The following is a 20,457-nucleotide window of genomic DNA, read 5'->3' as shown; positions in this document are numbered from 1 at the left end:
GCGGTACAAGTGACAACACACTACCAAGCAGCAAGCTCAAGATTCCATAACTACCCATTCTTCCCTTAAGGAATATTTAGCTAATAATTATCCTTTATGCAAACAGAGCAATGCCTGACTGAAGACTTCCATTCATTCCAACGTGCAAAACCAGCTGAACATTCCTGTCAAAAAGCTATCCAGGTAAGAGATTTGCCTCCCCTCCCACACCTCTGAACTTATTTGTTCTTTGCCTGTTTTCAAAGGTGCAAAACTGCCTCTTTTCATTTATTTTGCACACTGGTGTTGCTTTTTAAGTTTTGTCATTAATCTGTTCTTCATAAATATTGCTAATAAGGTAGAAACTGGGCAAAGGTTTTTAAAACATGTATTCAGTGGCAAGTGGTATGGAAGTAATCTTTCCTGCAAACCCTGGCCTAAGCGTTCAAGACCAGCCATTTGGCTAGTTTTTATTTGTACTTAAGAAAAGTGGCCTATATGAAGCTTATCTGGTTCTCAAAGTATTAAATTATTATTAAAACTGAGCACTTTCTTAGTGATTAAATGCGAAAGAGGGTTTCCAAAATATAGTCCTTATTGCGTGTAGCAAAGCCGAGATACCAGGGAAGGCAACAGGAGAAAACATGAGAATGGGATATCAACTTGTTTGTCTCTACAACAGCTTAATGTGACTAAACAAAGTCCAGCAAAACCACAGGGCAGAAAACAGCTTAGTGTTAAGCTTTGTGACTGATGACTAAGGTCTTGGAAAGCTGTCTTGAAAGACTGTTGTAAAAAACAGACTTTCACTTTGGACCAGCTACCTTTCCAAAAGCAAGAAGTCTGATTTTTAGGAATGTTCTTTGACCCCACAGAAAATGCCTTTTTAGTGGTCATGCCCTAGGACTCTCCAAAAGAATAACTCTATCCTGCCTTTGAGTGCATGCCGATATTTTGACCAGCACGTTCTGGAACCCCTGAACAAAACCAGGAGAACCAGTGAAACTATTTGATCATTTATTTCCAAGGTGTGATCATTCCCAAAGATGATCTGATGGGCCAGCTTTAACAACGGCTGCTGGCTGACTGTGTGAGTTCTGTTGTAGCCTGCTCATCACCTCTGGGATTGTTACATGTCGGTGGCTGTCATCTTACTGACTGGGACACTGAGCTGAGAATCCTTGGGAAAATATGAATTGAATCACAGCTGCTGGTGAATGCAGGCATTTGAAAAAGAGCCTAACTTGCCTTGGAAATCCTAGATCAATTTATAGCTGGAAGTAGAAGTTGTGAATTGGAGATTTTAATTAGAAATACACAAACCTAAAAGATTGCTTGACTCTCAGAATAACTCCTTAGTATAGCAGTGTTAATTTGCAGAGGACTTAGACTAATGTTCTGGCTTTCCTGACTCATAGAGACCAATAAACTGTAAAATTTTTTCCTCTTTCACTTTTGGATTAGCATAACATTGAAACTCAACAGGAAAATGCTTTGAAGCCACAATATTTTGCCCAGATATAGTAAAAGACTAACTGAGCCCATCAAGTTTCACATGATTTTCCTAAAAAGCACTGCGATGTTCTCTGCCTACAGCCTGAAAGCTTGCTAGGTCAGTGTTTAAATAAAAGGTTTTGGTTGCTGGCACCTTGCTTAAGTCTGCTTCCAAGTACATCTAGGTCCTGGTGCTCTAAAGCTGAAAATACAATAGCTTGTGCAAGACAGGGAGAAACATTCATTTCACTTGTTCTGTTTTGTCAGTTGATCCTTTCTAAAACTCACAGGTTAGGTTGACATTTCTAAGTAATTCTGCACAACAAAAGCAGATTAATAAATCAAAGCAGCAGGTGCTGAAGCAGTATTGTATTATATTATATGCATTTCAGGGGATTTTATTTCAGACTAGTTAGGTCCCACAGACTAAATGTCCTCACCGCATCTGTTCAAATCTGTCCAAAGAACCAATTGCTGGCTCAGGTTTTTATGCCACCAGGAAGGGTCAGCATGCACTGGGGCAGAGCTTCTGGGTACTTTCCTTTGAAAAAAGTCTGGTTTCCAAGCATAACACACCTCTGTACATTGAATCTATGCACCGTAAATGAGGCTATCGAGGGATTTTTTTCAAAGCTGTGTAAATGCTCAAAACCAGAATAGAAATGTAGTCATAGCCGTTAGAGACCAAGAGAGTCTTCTTACAGGCAGAAAAGGTTCCTGATATGAAAGATGAGTAACATGAGACCAAGAGAGTCTTCTTACAGGCAGAAAAGGTTCCTGATATGAAAGATGAGTAACATGAACAGTTTAACTCAACACCTACAAGTGTTTAAATCAAATCCTTAGCTAAACTCATGTCTCTCATATTTTTCTGTGATTTATGCAAAAAAATACAATGAAACTTCAGATGATAAATACAAAACCTACTCTACCCACATTAGTTTTTAGCTGATTCTTCATTGTTTGAACATAGAGAAAACTGCAAGCATCACTTGGCTCAAACTATATAAAGGGCTCTATCCTAACTTACACTTGCAATCTCTGTTTCAGCAAAAGCGAGTTATTCTAGTATAGAGTTGTGATACGCTGTCTGACTTCTGTCCCAAATACAGCATTTGAGAGATCTCCTTAGCATTGAGAGGCAGACTCACCCTGCCTACTCCCTCTTGGGCTTTCTAGAGATACAGCTTCAGATTTTCTGGTGGACAATCAGGATGGGGAGACAAAAGGATGCATCAGAATCAAGTTTTTTGGGGTTGTGCTGTTTCACAAAGAACAACTCATCCAGCCAGAAAGGTTATATGTGTACCAGCAGAAACTGCTTGCCAAGGAATCTGCAAAGAGAAATCCCACTGAACATGTTGTCATGAATGTTTCCCCCCCCTGCAGAGAGATTTTGTCAGGTCAGTGGCATGGTGAAAGACAGGAAGAAAGGGGGGACTAAGGCCAGTTGGAAAGTCAGCAGTTTGTTTGGCTTGAATGGTTCTTTGCTTTGTTTCTCTTTTTCACAAGATAAACTGACTTACTGCATTTAACCTGAAAGGAGTGGTTCAGGCAGTCGTGCTACTCAAGCAGAGGAAAAAAAAAGCTTTCTGCTTTTGCTCATATGGTCAAGGGCAACTTGAAAAAACTTAAGTGTGAAGATTCCAAACATCAAAATACAATTAAAAATAACCAAGACTACTTTTCGTTGTAGTAAGGTGGATGATACACATGTATATGAATGTGCGTGCAAGTAACTTTCACTTGCATTAAACAGCTGAGAATGTTCCAATACTAAAGTCAAATGTAACGGATAGACATGTTCCAGCCTATATGCTGCTTCATCTGCGCATCCCTGCTAAGAACAGGTCTTTCAGCAAGTGATGGGAAGCCTTCACTTGAATAAAATGCAAACATTATGTTCTGTGAAACTCTAGGGGGTGAGGGAGAGCCTAAAATAGGGGCAGTCCCTTTTCTTATAAACCACTTAGTATAGGCTGAGCTGAAAATGGGTCAGTTTGGCAAACTAGTAGAGGAATCTATTTACTGACACCGCTAGGGCTCCTGAATATTGCTCAAGTGTTACCACTGTGGAAGGACGCTGTTGTATCTCAGTGCCAGAATCAGAAGGCCAGAGTCTACTCATGTGCACAGGAGTAGACAGATCTGCTCTCCACCCTCCTGTCTTTGCAGATGGCAAGAGCATTGCAAGCTCTCAGCTCTCTGCTAGGCTGCACAAATGTACAGGGGATAGCATGCAGCTATGGTGGAATCCCATTTTCTTCAGGTGAAGCAAGTGAGTTATTACTGAGCTACAGGCATCACAGCCTGAGAATTCTTGGGTTACACAGCTGAAAAATATTTTGCTGGTAACGACATCCCTTCCGTTATTTGGTGTGGCTTTACTATGTTCTAAAAGTAACAATTAAACACTAAACATTAACAGTTTCTGGAAACCAGTAACACCTCGTTTTAGAGCTGAGTGTTTTACAGCTAGCATGGTCATTTGACATGGATTCTGAAAATGTATCTAGCAGAATAAATGGTTATTTACAAGAAGGAAACCCTTATTTTCAGGAGAAAAAAGAATTGAAGAAAATGACCTCCTGTCAGCATGTGGCTGTGTTTTAGCTTGAATGCATTTATTCCACCAGGAAGGCTTTTTTTACCTTGGTCTAAAATGCATTCAAAAGTGCTGAAAAGATACATGCTTTATAATACTACCTTTTTTTTGTTGGCTTTTACAAAAAGCTACTATTCTGATTATCCAGTAAGGCAGTACAGCTGAGATATATTACTAAATTATCATCCATACACAAGATCTCTTAACAGATTTCCAGAGAAATTATATTCCAATAATCTTATATATTAAAAACTATTATCAGCCCTCAGGAAGCTGCACAGACAATGCATATGTATGAATTTTAATAGGGTTTTTTTGTAAATACAAATTTACTTGCAAGTAAATTGTGTGAGTTTAGAGAGAGGCAGACAGCAACTGTACAATTAAATATAGGAGCCTAGTGTACAGAAGCCAATGCAATATTTTTTATGCCAGCCTATCAAAAGCACTCATTGGATATTGAGCTGCCCACTAGCTCTTAAGTATGTAGAACAAGGGCACTGCATTTATTTCTTGGCTGTCTGAATTAACTTGGCTGTTAAGAAGTGGGTGGCATTCAAATAGGACTTGCTGTCCTCATGCACAAGTCTCTCATTCTCCAAGCTAATTTAGGTAAGACAGGAAGTGTTGGTGTTTTGCATCTTAAAAATGAGTGTCTTTTATTACAGTAGCTAGCATTCTGTATTTGGTAGACTTTAATCATATCCTCTTAAGTATTTCTCTTGGTGTTGTAACTTCTTTTATCCTTTATCTCACCTTTGCATTCTAACGAAGACTAGATCCAACCTATTTCCCATCCAAGCAGATCTTGCCTAGCATAACCATGCAGCACGTTAGAGTCTAAAGTAAATTTGGCATTACTGATAAAAAATAGCCATCAATCTTTCTAAATAATTCCATTAAATTGTAATTAATTTTCCCTTATTATGGAAATAAACCTTACAAACATCAAGAAACTTACACAGTGGGAGCTAAAAACTACTTAAAGTAATTGGGATGGATAGAAATCTACTGATTTTTTAAAATATATTTAGACTACTATGCAGGTCATTTTCAACTTGGACAATCAATCCAAACATCTCTAACAAGAATCTCTTTTCTGCCTTTTACCAAATTATGAATTATGTACCTCTAACACTTAAACATCCTGTTTCAAGTTGTGGTTAAACTTTCCATGGCCTTAGAAATCACTCTGTGTCACTTAAAATAATACCTGGGAGCTTGTCTAAGACTTTTGCACTAGTTACAGATACATATCTTCTTATTGTTTTCAATTTGCTGGCAAAAGGTATTTGTTAAAATCTTGAAAAAAACTTCTAAGCAGGATAGACAGAACACTTTATAATAAGCCACCCTCTATTTGGAGTGCTACAGATCGAAAGCTTACAGGCTGTTGGTAATCTATTCTTTTGCTTATCAGTTATGCTTCCAGTTGGACTCCTAAGTCCATTGTTTTTTCTCAGCTTGGAATTCTACACTTTAACTGGGTGTTACCAAACATTAACAAATCAAAATACTCTTAACAAAATAAAAAAAGTATGAAATTTACACAGAGAATTATGACTTCTGTCACTAAACGTACTATTAACTATTAAAATCATTAAAATGTACCAACAGAATACTGTGCCAGTGAGTGTACTTCAAGTTTTAGGAAACTGATGGGTATGGCTTCTGTCTCTAGACACTGAAAGAGGAAAGAAACAGCTTTTACCTGTAAATGAAGACAAGCTTTGACATTATATTGCAATGTCACACCTGGCACCAAAAAGCTTTGTTGCAGAGATCCTGGTTGTTTATGACACTGGGAGAGGCTGCACTTGAGAAGTTCTTCTTTCCTAGAGATTCTGCATGCTGTTGTACTAGCACATACTCACTTCTTCTAGGTCAATGAGTCATTCCCAGTACATATATATGGGCATCCACTCTGGAAGTGTCTTCTTTCTTTCCACTGCAAACCAGAAGACAGGATTTGCCACTTGGCATAGTCTGTTTGACATCTTCCACCTTCCTGCTCCTGTTTTTATTTTTAAACTGTTTAAGGTAGGGCACTTGCATGTTACACTGTTTTGCCTCTCAGTCATGTCCCCATCTATTCCCAAATGATTAGCACTAAGCTAATTTCAACTTAATTTGACAACTGAGCAAAAATGCAGAGACTGAGTTTGGTGAAAACAGTTGCGTTCATAGAGGCAAGAGACACCAAAAGCACCTCCATCTGGAGAATACAAATTTTCCCAGTCTTTATGTATCAGAAAACTGACATGCAGGAGAACCATAGGAAGCACCGCTGTGTTTGTTCTGCTGCCCACAGAATTATTTGTTATGTCTTGTTCCCTAGAGAGCAAAGCTAGGGTAACTATGGGTTTAAACCTGAAAATACTAACATGTAGCGCTCTTCTGAGATGGTAACAGATTCCATCATGGTGCATGGTCCATACGTTGCCAAAGTGGTATTTGTGAAGAGATGCTTATTAATTAATGAAAGCTGCACATCAAAACAATCTACAATTCAACAGGTTCATGCGACGTAGCAGCTTCTAAGAGTCCATCAATGGTTTCTGTACAAATTTTTGTATAAGACTAAATTGTTGGTCTTCAGAAAACTCTGCTTTGCAGGTTCTACTAGCAAAATCTTTCTCCTGCGCATTGAGGACAGCTGCAGTCACAGATCACTATACCACATGTGAGTTCCACATCAATGACTACAGGATGCACTGTTAGAAAGACCATAGCCTACCTCACTAGTATATGTTTATTTCACACCATTAAGTGCTGCCTCTGATCACAGAGATCTCTATGATGGAGCATTTGGAAGAGCTGATGGAAATATTTGTTGTACAAAGAAATGACTAATTTAACTCTTAGTAAAACAAACTGGATTCAACCAAATGTACTCTTAAATGTCTGCAAGAAAGGGTTCAATCTGCAGATTTATTTCTTAGTGTTATGTGTCACTGGAGCCCTGTGGTGGTGTTCTTGTTGGGATGATGCTTCCTTAAAAGCACAATCAGGTGACAAACTTTTAGTGTTAAGCACCTGTGCTAAAAAAAACTTCATGAACTGCAACCTAACAGCCATTTCCTTCACATTGCAGGAACACACACATGAAGTAAACACTGGGACAATGGAAAGACCACTTGAGGCTACCAGGATGGAAAACAGCACCTCCTCCTGCTTTCTCCTGGAAAGAAAGACTCGTGTCAAGATTAATAGGAAAGAAGTCATGCTAGCTAAGCTGAGGAGGAGCTGCTCCTGCACCCCAAAGAAGCTGAAGAACTTTGTCATGGACTTCCTTCCCGTTTTACGATGGCTTCCCAAATACCAGTGCAAAGAGTACATTTGGGGGGATGTTATGTCTGGGTTAGTGATTGGGATCATTTTGGTGCCCCAAGCAATCGCATACTCACTGCTGGCAGGTCTGAAGCCCATTTATAGTCTTTATACATCATTCTTTGCCAACATCATCTATTTCTTAATGGGCACATCCCGTCATGTCTCAGTTGGCATTTTCAGCTTGATAAGCTTAATGGTAGGACAAGTAGTGGACCGAGAACTTCTCTTGGCTGGGTTTGACTTGAATGATGATGCCCCACCAGCCTTGGGTGATGGCTCTCTGCAGAATGACAGTCAATCCAACACCACTGCCTTCAACCTTACAATTGCAGGGATGAATGTTGAGTGTGGGAAAGAATGCTACGCTATTGGCATTGCTACAGCCTTGACATTTGTGGCTGGAGTGTATCAGGTAAGTGGTTGCTGACATCCAGAGGCAAGGTATGAAGTTCCTAAAGCTTCTTTGCATGACCTAAGCTTTGGTTTGACTCTCTTCCAATAAGAGATGCAGCATCAGTTCACCTGAATGACTTTAGACTATTTTCTCCAAGAAGCCTAACTGTAGGCAAGTCAGAGAAAGCATGAGGTAGGCAGTTTTCTTAGCTACTAGCAAGCACAGGTAAAACAAGAGTCTTCTGCAAGACCATTAACATTGTTTTGATACTCTACTGCCTCTTGGCCTTGCTGCTTTCATGGGACCATGAATCCAATACAGATCTTACCATGAGGGAAATTCACAGGTAGCCATGTACTTCAACAATGAAGAAATAATTCTGTTTCCCTAGATACCTTAATAAAGGTGCAGACACACTCACCTGCTTCTACACACGTTCAGAATGGGCTGCTCAGTGTTTTGCTAGTGGGGACTATTACGTTGTACCAAACTGCTGTCCAAAGATAATTCAGAAGCAGAAAGGATAAGAGGGGAAATAGATTGACTAACCTACTTTTCTGACAATGGCTGTGCTGGACTCTTTGAGATTTACCAATGTGCTGCCTGTCACAAGGATACCAAGATCACATGGAAGCACGATGAACATACTTACCTACTTACATATGAATTAAGAAAGAGCTAGCTATCTTTCTGTTTACTAAGAAATTTCAGGTCACATTTATGAACAATGAAATGCCCTTGTGAAGCTGTATTTTCCAAAGCCATCAAAGGAAGGAGAAGCAACTAGTTAAGAACAGTATCCTGGGATCTGGGAAAGTCTGTGAGCTCTTCTGCAACTTCGGAGCTTAGGCATGCTGCAAAGGCTGTCTGCTCCACTTTCCCTTCTGTTCGTAGGGCTAAAATTAAAAACGGTTTAATGTAACAGTGCCACTGAAGTAGGGATCTTAGCTGTTGTCATTCAAGTTCTGTTTACAAAGCAATGGCCATAAGTTTTAACTTTATTCACTTTAAGACAGGAAAAAAGAAAATTGGCTTTGGTATAACAGAAGCACTTTTGGATCCACTGTGCTCTTTTGCACAGGAAATAAAACTGAAACAAACCAGTTCAGACCAATGTTTGATTGACCCTGTCTCAAACTCTTCATTCACTTCTTGGTTTTGTAGTATCCCACAACAGTAAAAGGTAGCATGTGTTAAAAGCAGACTGGAAACATCAAAGGATAATTCCTGTTTTAAGATTCAAATAGCAAAATGCTACCTGCCTCTAGCTAGTTCTCTCCCATCTGTACTTAATTATTTGCAGCACCATTAAAGGCTCATAATTTTTTTTCTTTTTTTCTGTGTCTCCTCAGGTTCTAATGGGAATCTTTCGCCTGGGTTTCGTATCTATGTACCTATCTGAGTCTGTACTAGATGGCTTTGCAACTGGTGCTTCCTTAACCATTTTAACTGCTCAAGTGAAGTATCTGATTGGAATAAAAATCCCACGTAGTCAAGGACATGGGATGCTTGTTATTACCTGGATTAACATTTTCCGGAACATTTCTCAGGCTAACCTTTGTGATGTCATCACAAGTGCCATTTGTATTGTGGTGCTGGTCACTGCTAAGGAACTGGGAGATCGATATAAGCATAAGCTGAAATTTCCTCTTCCCACAGAGCTGGTAGTTATTGTTGTGGCAACGCTGGTGTCACACTATGGGAAGTTAAATGAAGTGTATGGATCCAGTGTTTCTGGAGCTATTCCAACAGGATTTATTCCCCCCAGAGTACCACATTTCAACTTAATGCTCAAAGTCGCTGTAGATGCTTTGCCTCTTGCCATAGTCAGCTTTGTCTTCACTGTATCCCTTTCTGAAATGTGTGCAAAGAAATATGCTTACACTATCCGAGCCAATCAGGAAATGTTTGCTGTGGGGTTCTGCAACATCATTCCTTCTTTCTTCCACTCTTTTGCAACGAGTGCAGCTCTGGCAAAAACACTCGTCAAAACATCTACAGGCTGCCAGACTCAAGTCTCTGGAGTAATTAGTGCAATGGTGGTTTTGCTGGTCCTGCTCTTCTTGGCACCTCTCTTCTACTCCTTGCAGAAGTGTGTCCTGGCTTGTATCATCATTGTCAGCCTCCGAGGAGCCCTGAGGAAGTTCCGAGATGTGCCAGCACGGTACCATGTGAATAAGGTGGACACACTTGTTTGGGTCGTTACCATGTCTGCGTCTGCCTTGATCAGCACAGAAATAGGGCTATTGGTTGGCATTGTTTTCTCCATGTTATGCATCGTTGTTCGGACGCAGCGGCCACGGACAGCCCTGCTTGGTCAGATCCAAGACACCAGCTTTTATGAGGATGACTTAGAATATGAAAATCTCTCTTCTGTTTCAAAGGTCAAAATATTCCGTTTTGAGGCCCCACTTTACTATGCAAATAGAAACTACTTCCTAAAGTCTCTATACAGATTGACTAACTTAGATCCTAACCTAGAAGCTGCTAGAAGGAAGAAATGTGAGAAGAAGGAAAAGCAGCATCTGAAAAAGGGAGATCACACAACTGCTAACGGACTGGGTATTGGAGAAACCACTCTGCAACTAGTTCCTAAGCAAATTGATTTCCAAGCCCTTGTTGTAGATTGCTCTTCCATCTCATTTTTGGACACGACTGGAGTTAATACGCTAAAAGAAATCCTGAAAGACTACAAGGACTTAAACATTTCTGTTCTCCTGGCTTGCTGCAATCCCTCAGTGATAGACTCTCTGAAAAGAGGTGGTTACTTTGGGAAAGATTTTGGAAGTATGCAGGAAATGCTCTTCTACAGTATACATAATGCTGTGCAGTTTGCAAAAGACCAAAAGCTTCCAGCAGATTGCTCAGTTTAATCCCGTGTCTTCCTTGACGATTCACTACAAAAGTGACAGATGGGGAGGGGAAGCTCGCAATAATTAAATTATCAGACACACTGTTGGCTGTGTACAGCAACGGCCCTACAAGTCATTCTCTCCTGAAGAGCTCTGCTGTTTGTCCAATGCCACATAGAACAGCCACTGGGGATGCAGTCCAGGACCAGGATGGAACAGGTTGGATTATTACCTGCACCTTCACTTTAAAATGCAGGTGATGTGCAATTGGGCAGTTTGAGATAGACTTTCCTCTTGTGCCATGATCATGTGTGACCCAACATATACATCATGAGATTGTTGTGCTGGAAGGTCTGCCCAGAGTCAGCTGACTCTCGCAGTGGTTAAATGGCTGGTTTGTGTTAAGAATGCTAAGCCATCTCCATGAAAATGCAATCAATCTAGCATCTTGGACACATAATGGTTTAAATTCTGGCTTGCAAGGCCCTGCCCCTTCCATCATTCTAGGTGTGCTCCTAAACAACTCCCACTATTTGCATACAAATAAAATGTATAAAATGTTGTGGAATGTAGCATGTTTCTCCACCTTGATTACATAGGCTTAATGACACAGGAGAAGAAACCATGATCCATCACAGGTTCCTCTCAGAACCATCATTTCCAAAAATTACTGCTGGAGTCACCTGTGTTATTGGCTTCAATCTGTGGTAATTAGTTACTGAAGGCTGTGACACCCTTAATGATGCTGGAAGACATATGATTCTGATGCACACTTTTGTAACTAGTAAGAGGATAAAACAGGATTAAGAAAAATTAATGGCTTTAACTGGCAGTCACAGAGTTACCCAGGTAGTTGTATCATCCCGTAAAAATAAGTTGCCTCTGGTCGGCAGATGCAACTCCAATTCAGGGACACATAAGGACCATCAAACATAAAACCTCAGAACTGTGATGCAGCACAGCTTGTTCTTCCTAGAACTGCCTGCCTGAGTGCAAAGAGAAACAGGAGAAAAGAGGGTAAGGTGGGAAGGTAAATCTGTGATCTGCCTAGACGGGGAGTGATGGGTCAGTCAGAACTGCCTGGCTGGTCTTCTCTGATGCAATGCTAGTGAAGCTTTACAGTAGCATACCTGGGTGAAGTAAAGGGAGCAACGCTTTGTAAGTTGTGTATCCCCATATGCTGGAAAAATTCCACCACTGTTTGTACATACTCCAGAGGTTTTGGGGTTTTTTTTCTCCTATCATATTATTGTTTGATTTGAGGTCCACTAAACCATGTTTTCCAGGCCTGGGTTACTTTCTATAATAATTTGCATTAACTGCTGTTCATTCTGCTTTGTGTCAAATGATACCCCCAGAGACAGTTGTGTTGTTATATATGCATGTTCTCTCTTTACAAATAAGCATAGATTTAGATTTTGATTGTAACAGTTAGTACTCAGTGTTCTGGCCCATGGCATTGGCAGAATACCCTCTCTCATACTCAAGCTTATAATTAGCTGCATGAAAGGTGCACAAAAGGTAGGACAGCTGCCCTATCTTTCTCTCCTTATTCATGGCTAGTTCACACACAGCACCAAGCAGGGAAGGAAATTCTATCACAGCTGTGCCTCTTACAATTAGCAGACTCTAGAAATAGGTTCCATGTATGCACAAGCCATTTCTCTGCTGTGCCCTTTTTAAAAAAAAAAAAAAAGTCAGATCAACACATCATGTGACTTGCTTATTTCAACTTTTCAGGTCAGTGAATGAAAGAACCCTCAAACTGAGTTTCCCCAGGTGCCCCAGAGCCTGTCTGGCTCTCAAGAACAAATATTTTGTTAAAGGAAAAGCAGTGCATTCCCAAAAGACAAAATAAAAAATGTCTTCACAGGGACTGAGAATAGCGCAATATTAGGTAAGTGATTCAATGGTGACATTTTCATGCACTCATAAAAAAGCATATCAGCTGCACACTGTTAGTACTGGCAGAGCAGTAAAACCTGACAGAAATGTCTGCGAAGAGATTAAAGGATTGACCACTGGTAGCATTTTCGTGCCATAAAACAATTTAATTACATTATTCTTTAAATAATGACTTGGTATGACTAGCTTCTTTCTGTCATAAAAGCAAACGGGCAGAGCCCAAGGACAAATTATTGCTTTGTATCTGCTTTTGTTTGTAACCATTCTTAACATCAGGGAATCTCTCTTTCAAAGGTTCTGCCAGGGCCCAGCGTGAGGAAGTGGGTTTACAGGAGTTACTGCCAGACAATACCAATATAGACACTCTTAGGCTGTTGTGCCAAAGCAAGCTGTCGTTGGAAGTCAAATAAAATTGTTTCAGTATAAAAGAACACACATCCCAGCAATCTATACTTCTTTTATCTTTATGGGTCGAGCTACCAGCCTAGAACATAAAGGAAAAAATGCAAAAATACCCTTAACTCTAGATGAATCTCATTTTAAAAGAGAAAAAAAAGGAAAGAGAGATTCCAATGGAGGTGTATCCTTGCAACAGTCTCTGACAAGAAATGAAGAGAGGCTGCTCTTCTCTTATCCAGCAGGCTGAGAAATTAAGAGTCAGAAGTCTCTTTTTCATCATATTTATTGTAAGAATGGCACCAAAGGATACCTAAGCAAAGAAAACTTGGCTATGCACAAGGGGAGGGGAGAATTTTAAGACTTTTACTAAGAAGAAACTATTGACCAGCAGAAACCATAAGAACAATTTTCTGTTTCACTTTCATTGGCAGAGCTGGCTCACAATCAAGATGTTGTGTTGGACAATGTCAAACACAGCAGGAAAACAGCTTTCAGTGCTATGATGTAGGGATGCCGGGAGACTGTAAATTATTTCTAAGGATTATGCAAAAGGTAACTAAAAAAGCAACCCTTTTTCGGGCATGTTTATGTTTGCTATACTGCATTATACCAAGATTAAGGGTATGAAGATTAAAAATGTTAAGAACTGCTGATTCTCTTCTCTCCTGTTCTACCAGGAATTAGGTACTGTGCCTTGGAGCGGAGCTGGGGATGGACTTGTAATTCCAACTAGGTTAATACTAATGTTGAAATAAAATCGTTATATGCCTTTTAGGAAATGTTATATCCATGGTGTAGATTGACTATATTTTTGTTCACTGTGGTGCCTTGTATAAATCATGTATCCAACAAACTTTAGTACTGCTACATAAGAATAGGAAAGGGTTCTTAACTTGCAGACTGTGTGGGTCCCATGGAGCTGGGCAAAGAGTTGGGAATCTTCACCTCAAACTCTCATGTTGACTAGTGCAGCCTGGCCAGAATGGGTGGTCTAGGTGTCAAAATGGCTGTATTTATTGACATTGGTAACTAACAACCAGGGAACTGTCCAGTCCATGAAAGACACTTTGGGTTCCCCCATAACCCTGAATGTTTCTGTGTCACATGACCTAGTGACAAATGTGTGCTTCTGGTTGGAAAATAAAACTAGCAGTTCTTTGAAAACAGTTTGCCTCGTGGTATCCTTTCAGAGGTGGTGAAATAACAGGATAACTCGGAATACAGAAAAAGATAAGAGGTGGGTTTGCTGTCCTAGAAAAGGGTTAAAATTCAGGGATGCACTCAGCATTGGGGCATTAAAAGACATAATAAGAAAGACCATTACAGAAGTGAGAAGGGGAAGGTGGCAGTCTTTTATTTGAGCGTATCTGCTTCTTGGGAGGAACATTTATGGCACCTTTTTACAGACAGCACAACTGTGAGGAAAAGCAATGCCTGTATCCATTAGCCTTCCACAGTGGTGGTATCTCCTAACCACCTGTTTTCTGTAAGTGCTCTTCTTCATTCAAGTACCTACCATCACCTTCCAAGAAGTCTTCTCTACCCACCAGCCCCATGAAATAACACAGTTTTGCTGTTACAGGGTTCTCACTCAAAATCTCTTTACATCATTCCGGAAACAACTGGTTCAGGAAGAGAATCGCACATGCAGAGAATTCAGCATCAGCCTGAACGCCTCCTGTTCGGACTTGCATTCTTGGCCCTGTTGCTTCTTTCAATCCCAATGTTTGTCTGCAGGCTCCATGTTCTCTCCCTTTCCAAACTATTGCTGCCACTCAGTCCACTGGTTGTCCTTCCACAACTTAAATGTCTTGTGTCTTTGACAATGCACATTTTTGCAAAATGAGCAGTTTTAGCTTCGTTCTAAACAATAGCAAAGTTTCTAATTTCTACATATCAAAGCTGGGCTAAATATCAAGGCTAGTGGGTTAGAATCCTACCCTTGAAGCACTACAGCTTTTCTGGGGCTTCTTGCTTGGCTGCTAAGTTTCCATGCTCCTAGAATTTTGATTGTGTCAAGGATTGTGTCCCACTTTGAAGGACTCAGTGCCCCACTCCCTACAAAGGCTGAGCAGATTCCATGACAGACGCATTCCTTTCCCTCAATCATTTGGAAAGCCCAATCCAACACATGGCACAGCTGAGACAAGCTGCCAGGAGGGACTTTGGCCTCTGAGTGTAGATGTGGCTAGTTTCTTTTCAAAGGTACTCACTGATTTTTCTGCAAGTCAGTTGGTTACAGAAACCTGAAAGACCCAAGCCATCTCTCAGGAGAAACCTCTGAGATCTAAGACAGGGACTCCAGTGGTGGTGAGCAGTGACAGTTGTCCTTGCCCCTGCTGAAGTTGGGTCACTGCAAGAGTGAGTACAAAACCCATAGCCCAGTAAGTGAGGGAGACACAGCACAGGAAAGGGTGTTTACTGGGAAACTTCCACAGGGAAAGATGGGAGGGAGGAGGTGTGTTACCTGCTATATTCACAGATGGATTAATATACAGAGGCAGCTCTGGGGTACAGATGCAATATTCATCTGTGTGCAGGACTTCTGAACACCTTCCCAAACAAACCTACATACACAAGCACACCCTAATACCCAGGAATAAAACTTCTCCTGTTCCCAGTGTACACCCTGAAACGCAATACTCCTCTGCTCACATCCCATTTCCAGAGTCTGAGCTCTCCTTCCCCTTGTTGCTTCCCCAAACCTACAACTGGTAAATTCCCATCCTCCTGCGTCTGGGACAGCAGATGCAGTAATGATGTGGATTGTAAATACACTCAGCTCAGCAACAGCCTGAACCAGGCAGAACTTCAAGAGCTATTACAAATTTTGATAGGGTTTTTATGGTTTGTCTTTCCTCACAGACCAAGCACTCCTGTTCTATGCATCTGTATTTGCTTCCTTCCACTAGGAATATTGGTATGAATGTTTTTAAGCCAAGTTAAATGGGATTTGAAAGGTGAGGAATTCCAACATTGTCCTCCTGAAGTCTGACATGTATTTCCCTAGAAATAGAAATGCTATTATGTATATGAATCCTTTTGGAAGAGGGTATTAACTGGTATTAACTAAAGTCACCCTGTTTTAGTTGTCACTACCTGTCACTTGATGCAGCGCACAGGTGGGTTCAGGACACAAAAAGAAACTCCCAAGTTAAGTGGAAGGAAGATAGAATTAGTAATAAAATAGTGGCAGCTTTCATTTGGACTTCTCAGTAAGTCAGGTTTGTTTCAGTCCTCGTGGGACTTTTTTTGCTATATCATGTCTCCTAAATTAAAGGACAGAAAAGTATGCCATCTTTGTAGTCCCTCAGCACTGTTCTTAGAATGGCTAATGGTTAGCAAAGCATGTAACAGGATGGGTGAGAAGTCTTGTTTGGGACAGTACTGCCACCTGAAATGCTTTGGTAAGGAATGGACTGAATTTATGCCTATCACCCTATTCCATCCCATTCCTAGCTTTTGCCAAAGACTCATCTAACCTGGAAAGGGAGCATAACGCTGTGACTTGAGTATTAAAAGCAGACCTACAGCCCGGGGGAGCTCTAGGTACACATGTGGACAGCTGGGATGTGGACAGGAACTGAACGCTCAAAGTCTGGCTTCTCCCAGCAGCTCTTCTCAGTACTGAGTAGCTGCTGGTGTTACTGCACTAAGACCAAACTCTGCTGGACTTGAAGGAACAGCAGTGATGACACCTAGTATGAGTCTTGAAAACAGCTGGAACGACTGTTGCCTGGAATCCAGCTGAGAGCTCTCTCCATAACACTGGGCGTAGATGCCTTGACTGCAAAGCAGAACTATTCCTTGCTTAAGGAACCATTGGAGACTCCTTTGGAGCTCTCTTTTTGAGGTTGTGCCAAGCAGTATTTTAGAAAGGATGCAGCCAGTTAAAAAAAGCTGCACTAGAACCTTGTACATGCAATGGTCCATGAAACCCATTTCTGCTAGCCTGAGCCCTCTTTGGAGGTCATGGTACAACTCAGAATCAAGATGCTGAGGCCCGGATATGGCAGCAGGGGAGTCGCGAAATGACTGTAGCATATGACCTGAGATGGGCTTGGTAAAACTTGACCAGCACACCCACAAGACTCTTCAGATGAAAGAAAGCCTTAAACTGCTCCTTAACCTGTTGTTAGGATGTAATGCATGCAAATTAGCCCCATCTTTCTCAATACGAGCTCTCTCTTTCTTAATCTCATACACCCCCAAATTGATTCCTCTCCATTGGCACTTACCCGACTTCCACGGAAGCAAAGACATGCCCAGCTTGCAATTATACTAAGATAAATATCAAAGTGAGCACCTGTTGGACACTTCCTTGTGTCACATTTTTCTGGATTTTGACTTGAGGTGTTTGCTTACCTGAGAGCAACTAATTCCAGTAACCAGTGAATTCGAACTTGTTCAATGCCGCCATGTGGAACAGAAGAAATGTAGGCAAGGTTCACCTCTTGGTCTTTGCTCAGGTCAAATAGGTCAGCACGGTTGTGAGGTAAAGGAGGGCTTCAGGCAAGGAAGGACAGAAAAGAAACAACACATTGCAACGTTAACTAGCAGCTCCACTGGGTATCCAAAGATCCCTATGCCAAGTCCCTATACCACCTGCAAGATCCTCCCTGGCATGAGGAGCACTGTCTAACATGAGATGAAAGCAAAACGGAGTTGCAGGTTATTTGGAGCTAACTGGCTACACAAGTAGTTTGGCAAAGTGGAACACAACTTGGGTGCATCTCATTGCTGTGCTCAAAGGAAAGTATTACAAGCAGTCATTGCTGCACAGATAGCAACCTCAGGCAGCAGTAGCCTGAAGAAGCCATACAATGGCAGTCATCTTGTCTCTGAATAACTAATGGTAAGGGAGCTCAGTGTCTTTTAGGCTTCGGAGTGGAAGCCAGACTTACTGTGGTCTGTAGTAAGACAAATATGGACTTGCTCTTCCTGCTTAAGTCCATGCAATGACATCAACTCTTGCTCTGCCATGGAAGCTACACTTGTTAGAAGCAGAATTAGACCCTGAGAGCCTCCACATTCTTTGGCCACGTTCAACTCACCCATAAGCATAAGGAAGCACAGGAGTACGTGGTTTGATTCTGCAAGCTGTTTAACCTGCTCGCGGCTATACACCAATGATCATGTTAACATGACTTTGGTGTCTACTTATTCCACCAAAATTAACGTAACACCGGGGCAAATTTCTGCTGCCTCTATCTCCTCAGATAAATAGCTGCAAGATGGAGGGAGATCTCACCCCCAAGCTCCGCAAGTCAGAAACTTAAAGCACTGCCCAGTTCAGTGGGTTTGGGCACCCTGCACATTAAGCCTCCTGGTAATATGCGAATTCTGAGTGTTAAAGCATTTGTATTACAAGAAAGATAAAACAACATTGTCCCCAAGGTTTGGTAAAATACTTCCACGTGTCTTCACATTGCAAAGAGAGATGATTTGTGCTTTAACTCCAGACTGTATATTAACTGTATAAGTGAACAACTAATATAATTTATGCTTTGCCTACTGTGATCTGTCTTCTCTGATAGGTGGATCAGCTCTGTGCTGACTGTAACTATGCTAGGAAGAGTCATACCGTCATCCTCTCCTCGTCTGTCCCCCTCCACATATTCATCCCACCTCCAAGGACCCCAATGAATGAACCTGCTACTGTATAACCATCTGTGCACAAAGGTGGAAAAGCCACACCCCACCTGGACAAGAACTTGATGCAACTTTTGTCCTAGCTAGGACACTGCCTATCTATCACCCCATCTCCCACATCCTTATCTGAAAGTGCAAGTCTTGACACAGATTACATCCTTGTAGCGCTTCATACAAATCAGCCAGCACGTGTGAGCCCCTCTGTGCAACTTCACCAGCATACAAGGCACTTAAAAATCATCTCCCTGAGATTCCTTCAAGTCACACAAGTAAGACGGAGAAGCTACCAATTCCACTCTTACTAAAAATGTATCAGCCATTTGGGTCTTTTTAATTGTTCCAGTGGATAAGGACAATGTTAACTGTCGGTTTTTGAAGGAGCGCTTTACTACTACTCTGAGATTCAAACCTGCTTCAGTTCAAGCAGTGGCAAAGATGGAAGTAAAGGCATAAAGCATTCACGTATTTTTGCTTAGTCCACGCTGAATAAACACTCTGAAATTCACACTCTGCTAGAGAGAAATCTAGCAGAAACCATGATGAGATACAAAAGAAAGCTGGCAGAACAGTGCCGTTTGTTAGTGGTAGTATCAGGATCTGTCCTTTCCTGTTCTGAGTGGAAAGTGCCCATCCAAGAGAACATCAACTGGCACAGTCTGCCAGGCTTTATCAATTGCTGATCCACAGCTGGGCATTTGCCCCCCTGTCTGAAACTGTGATGTAGAGAAGAAGCTTTAACAACTGGAACCCAGTTCTGTCACAGTGTGAGCTTTCAAGGGAGCTGGGATCCTACAGCCTGAGAAATACCAGTGTTGGCCAGGTGCCAACTGAATAGCTGCTGACCCATGGAGAGCCTCTGCCCCTGCTGCTGCTCTTCTGCCTTCCCCTCACATGCTTTTCATGTTTGCAGCTTTCCAAAGTTTCTTTCACACAATTAAAAGCACGGTGTTTCTTGGGCTACAGTTTAAATGGAGAAAACATACTATTTTTAAGGCAGTTTTGCATTAATGTTTCCTAACATTGCAAGCAAAAATTAAAACAAAAAATGAAACAGCAAGAGGAAAAAAAATCCAGAAAGCCCAAGCATTTCTGTTCATCAGAATGTATTTTAGGTCCTCTTCTCTTCTCCCATCAACATGGAAAACTAACGGAAAATTTTTCAAGCTTTTTCTTAGACTACCTTTATGCATTATACAAAAAAAGTGCATGAATTCCTTTTCATCCAAAGCACACGCTGCCGGTTCCATCCCTGTTGCCACACTTTTTCCTACAACTGTAATTTAATCCACTGTATGCCTAAATGAAGGAGGTCGTTATCAGGTTAGATACGAACATGGCTGTGGAATACACCGTCTCTTGCTTTTGAGCCTGCTAGAAGCCTTCACGTATCTCACAAAACTTGAAGGGTGTTCAAGCCCAGTTAACACAGCAAGACTAGGCTTTCTGGGGGAAGCAAAGCACCACCAGGACACGCAGCGGTGGAGCTGGGATTTATGCATGCTCCCACCCATCCCCCTGACTTAGACCAACCGGAGTCACTGGCCACATCAGGAAGACAGTGCATGTTGAAAGCGTCTTGCAAGAAGAACAAACGCCTAGAACCAACGGGCAGGGAAGCTTTGCCCGGACCTGCTTAGGGGCCATGCTAATGGAAACACTGAAAAGGAAAGGGAATGCGTTCAAGTATCAACATATGTGCTGTGCTGGGGAAGAGGAAGGACTTCACGTGTTCGAGGGCCCTGGAGGCAAGGCAGCAAGTCAGAGAGGGGATGTTGATCGCTCCGGCCACGTCCCACGACCAGCTCCACGCAGGTAACACGCAACAGGCTAAGCAGCAAAGGGCA

The 20,457-nt window shown here is 41.6% G+C and overlaps 2 protein-coding genes across 4 annotated transcripts in view; one reads left to right on the top strand and one right to left on the bottom strand.

The window, feature by feature from the left end:
- The window catches only part of IDUA (alpha-L-iduronidase), a 49,129-nt gene that overhangs the window by 28,328 nt on the left and 344 nt on the right, over nucleotides 1-20,457 (bottom strand). For all 3 annotated transcript variants that reach the window (XM_075488464.1, XM_075488467.1, XM_075488466.1), the window contains exon 2: nucleotides 17,327-17,467. In XM_075488464.1, coding sequence (XP_075344579.1) covers nucleotides 17,327-17,467 — 141 coding nt within the window. The remainder of the gene's footprint in view (nucleotides 1-17,326; nucleotides 17,468-20,457) is intronic.
- On the top strand, nucleotides 97-10,678 carry SLC26A1 (solute carrier family 26 member 1). The gene is made up of 3 exons (XM_075488284.1): nucleotides 97-183; nucleotides 7,173-7,823; nucleotides 9,158-10,678. Exons 1-3 carry the CDS (start codon nucleotides 97-99, stop codon nucleotides 10,676-10,678), a joined length of 2,259 nt encoding a protein of 752 aa, XP_075344399.1.

Source organism: Mycteria americana, chromosome Z (assembly GCF_035582795.1).
Source record: "Mycteria americana isolate JAX WOST 10 ecotype Jacksonville Zoo and Gardens chromosome Z, USCA_MyAme_1.0, whole genome shotgun sequence".
NCBI classification, from domain to species: Eukaryota; Metazoa; Chordata; class Aves; order Ciconiiformes; family Ciconiidae; genus Mycteria; species Mycteria americana.
The sequence above is the reverse complement of the archived record's forward strand: the minus strand, read 5'-3'. Positions and strand labels throughout refer to the sequence as shown.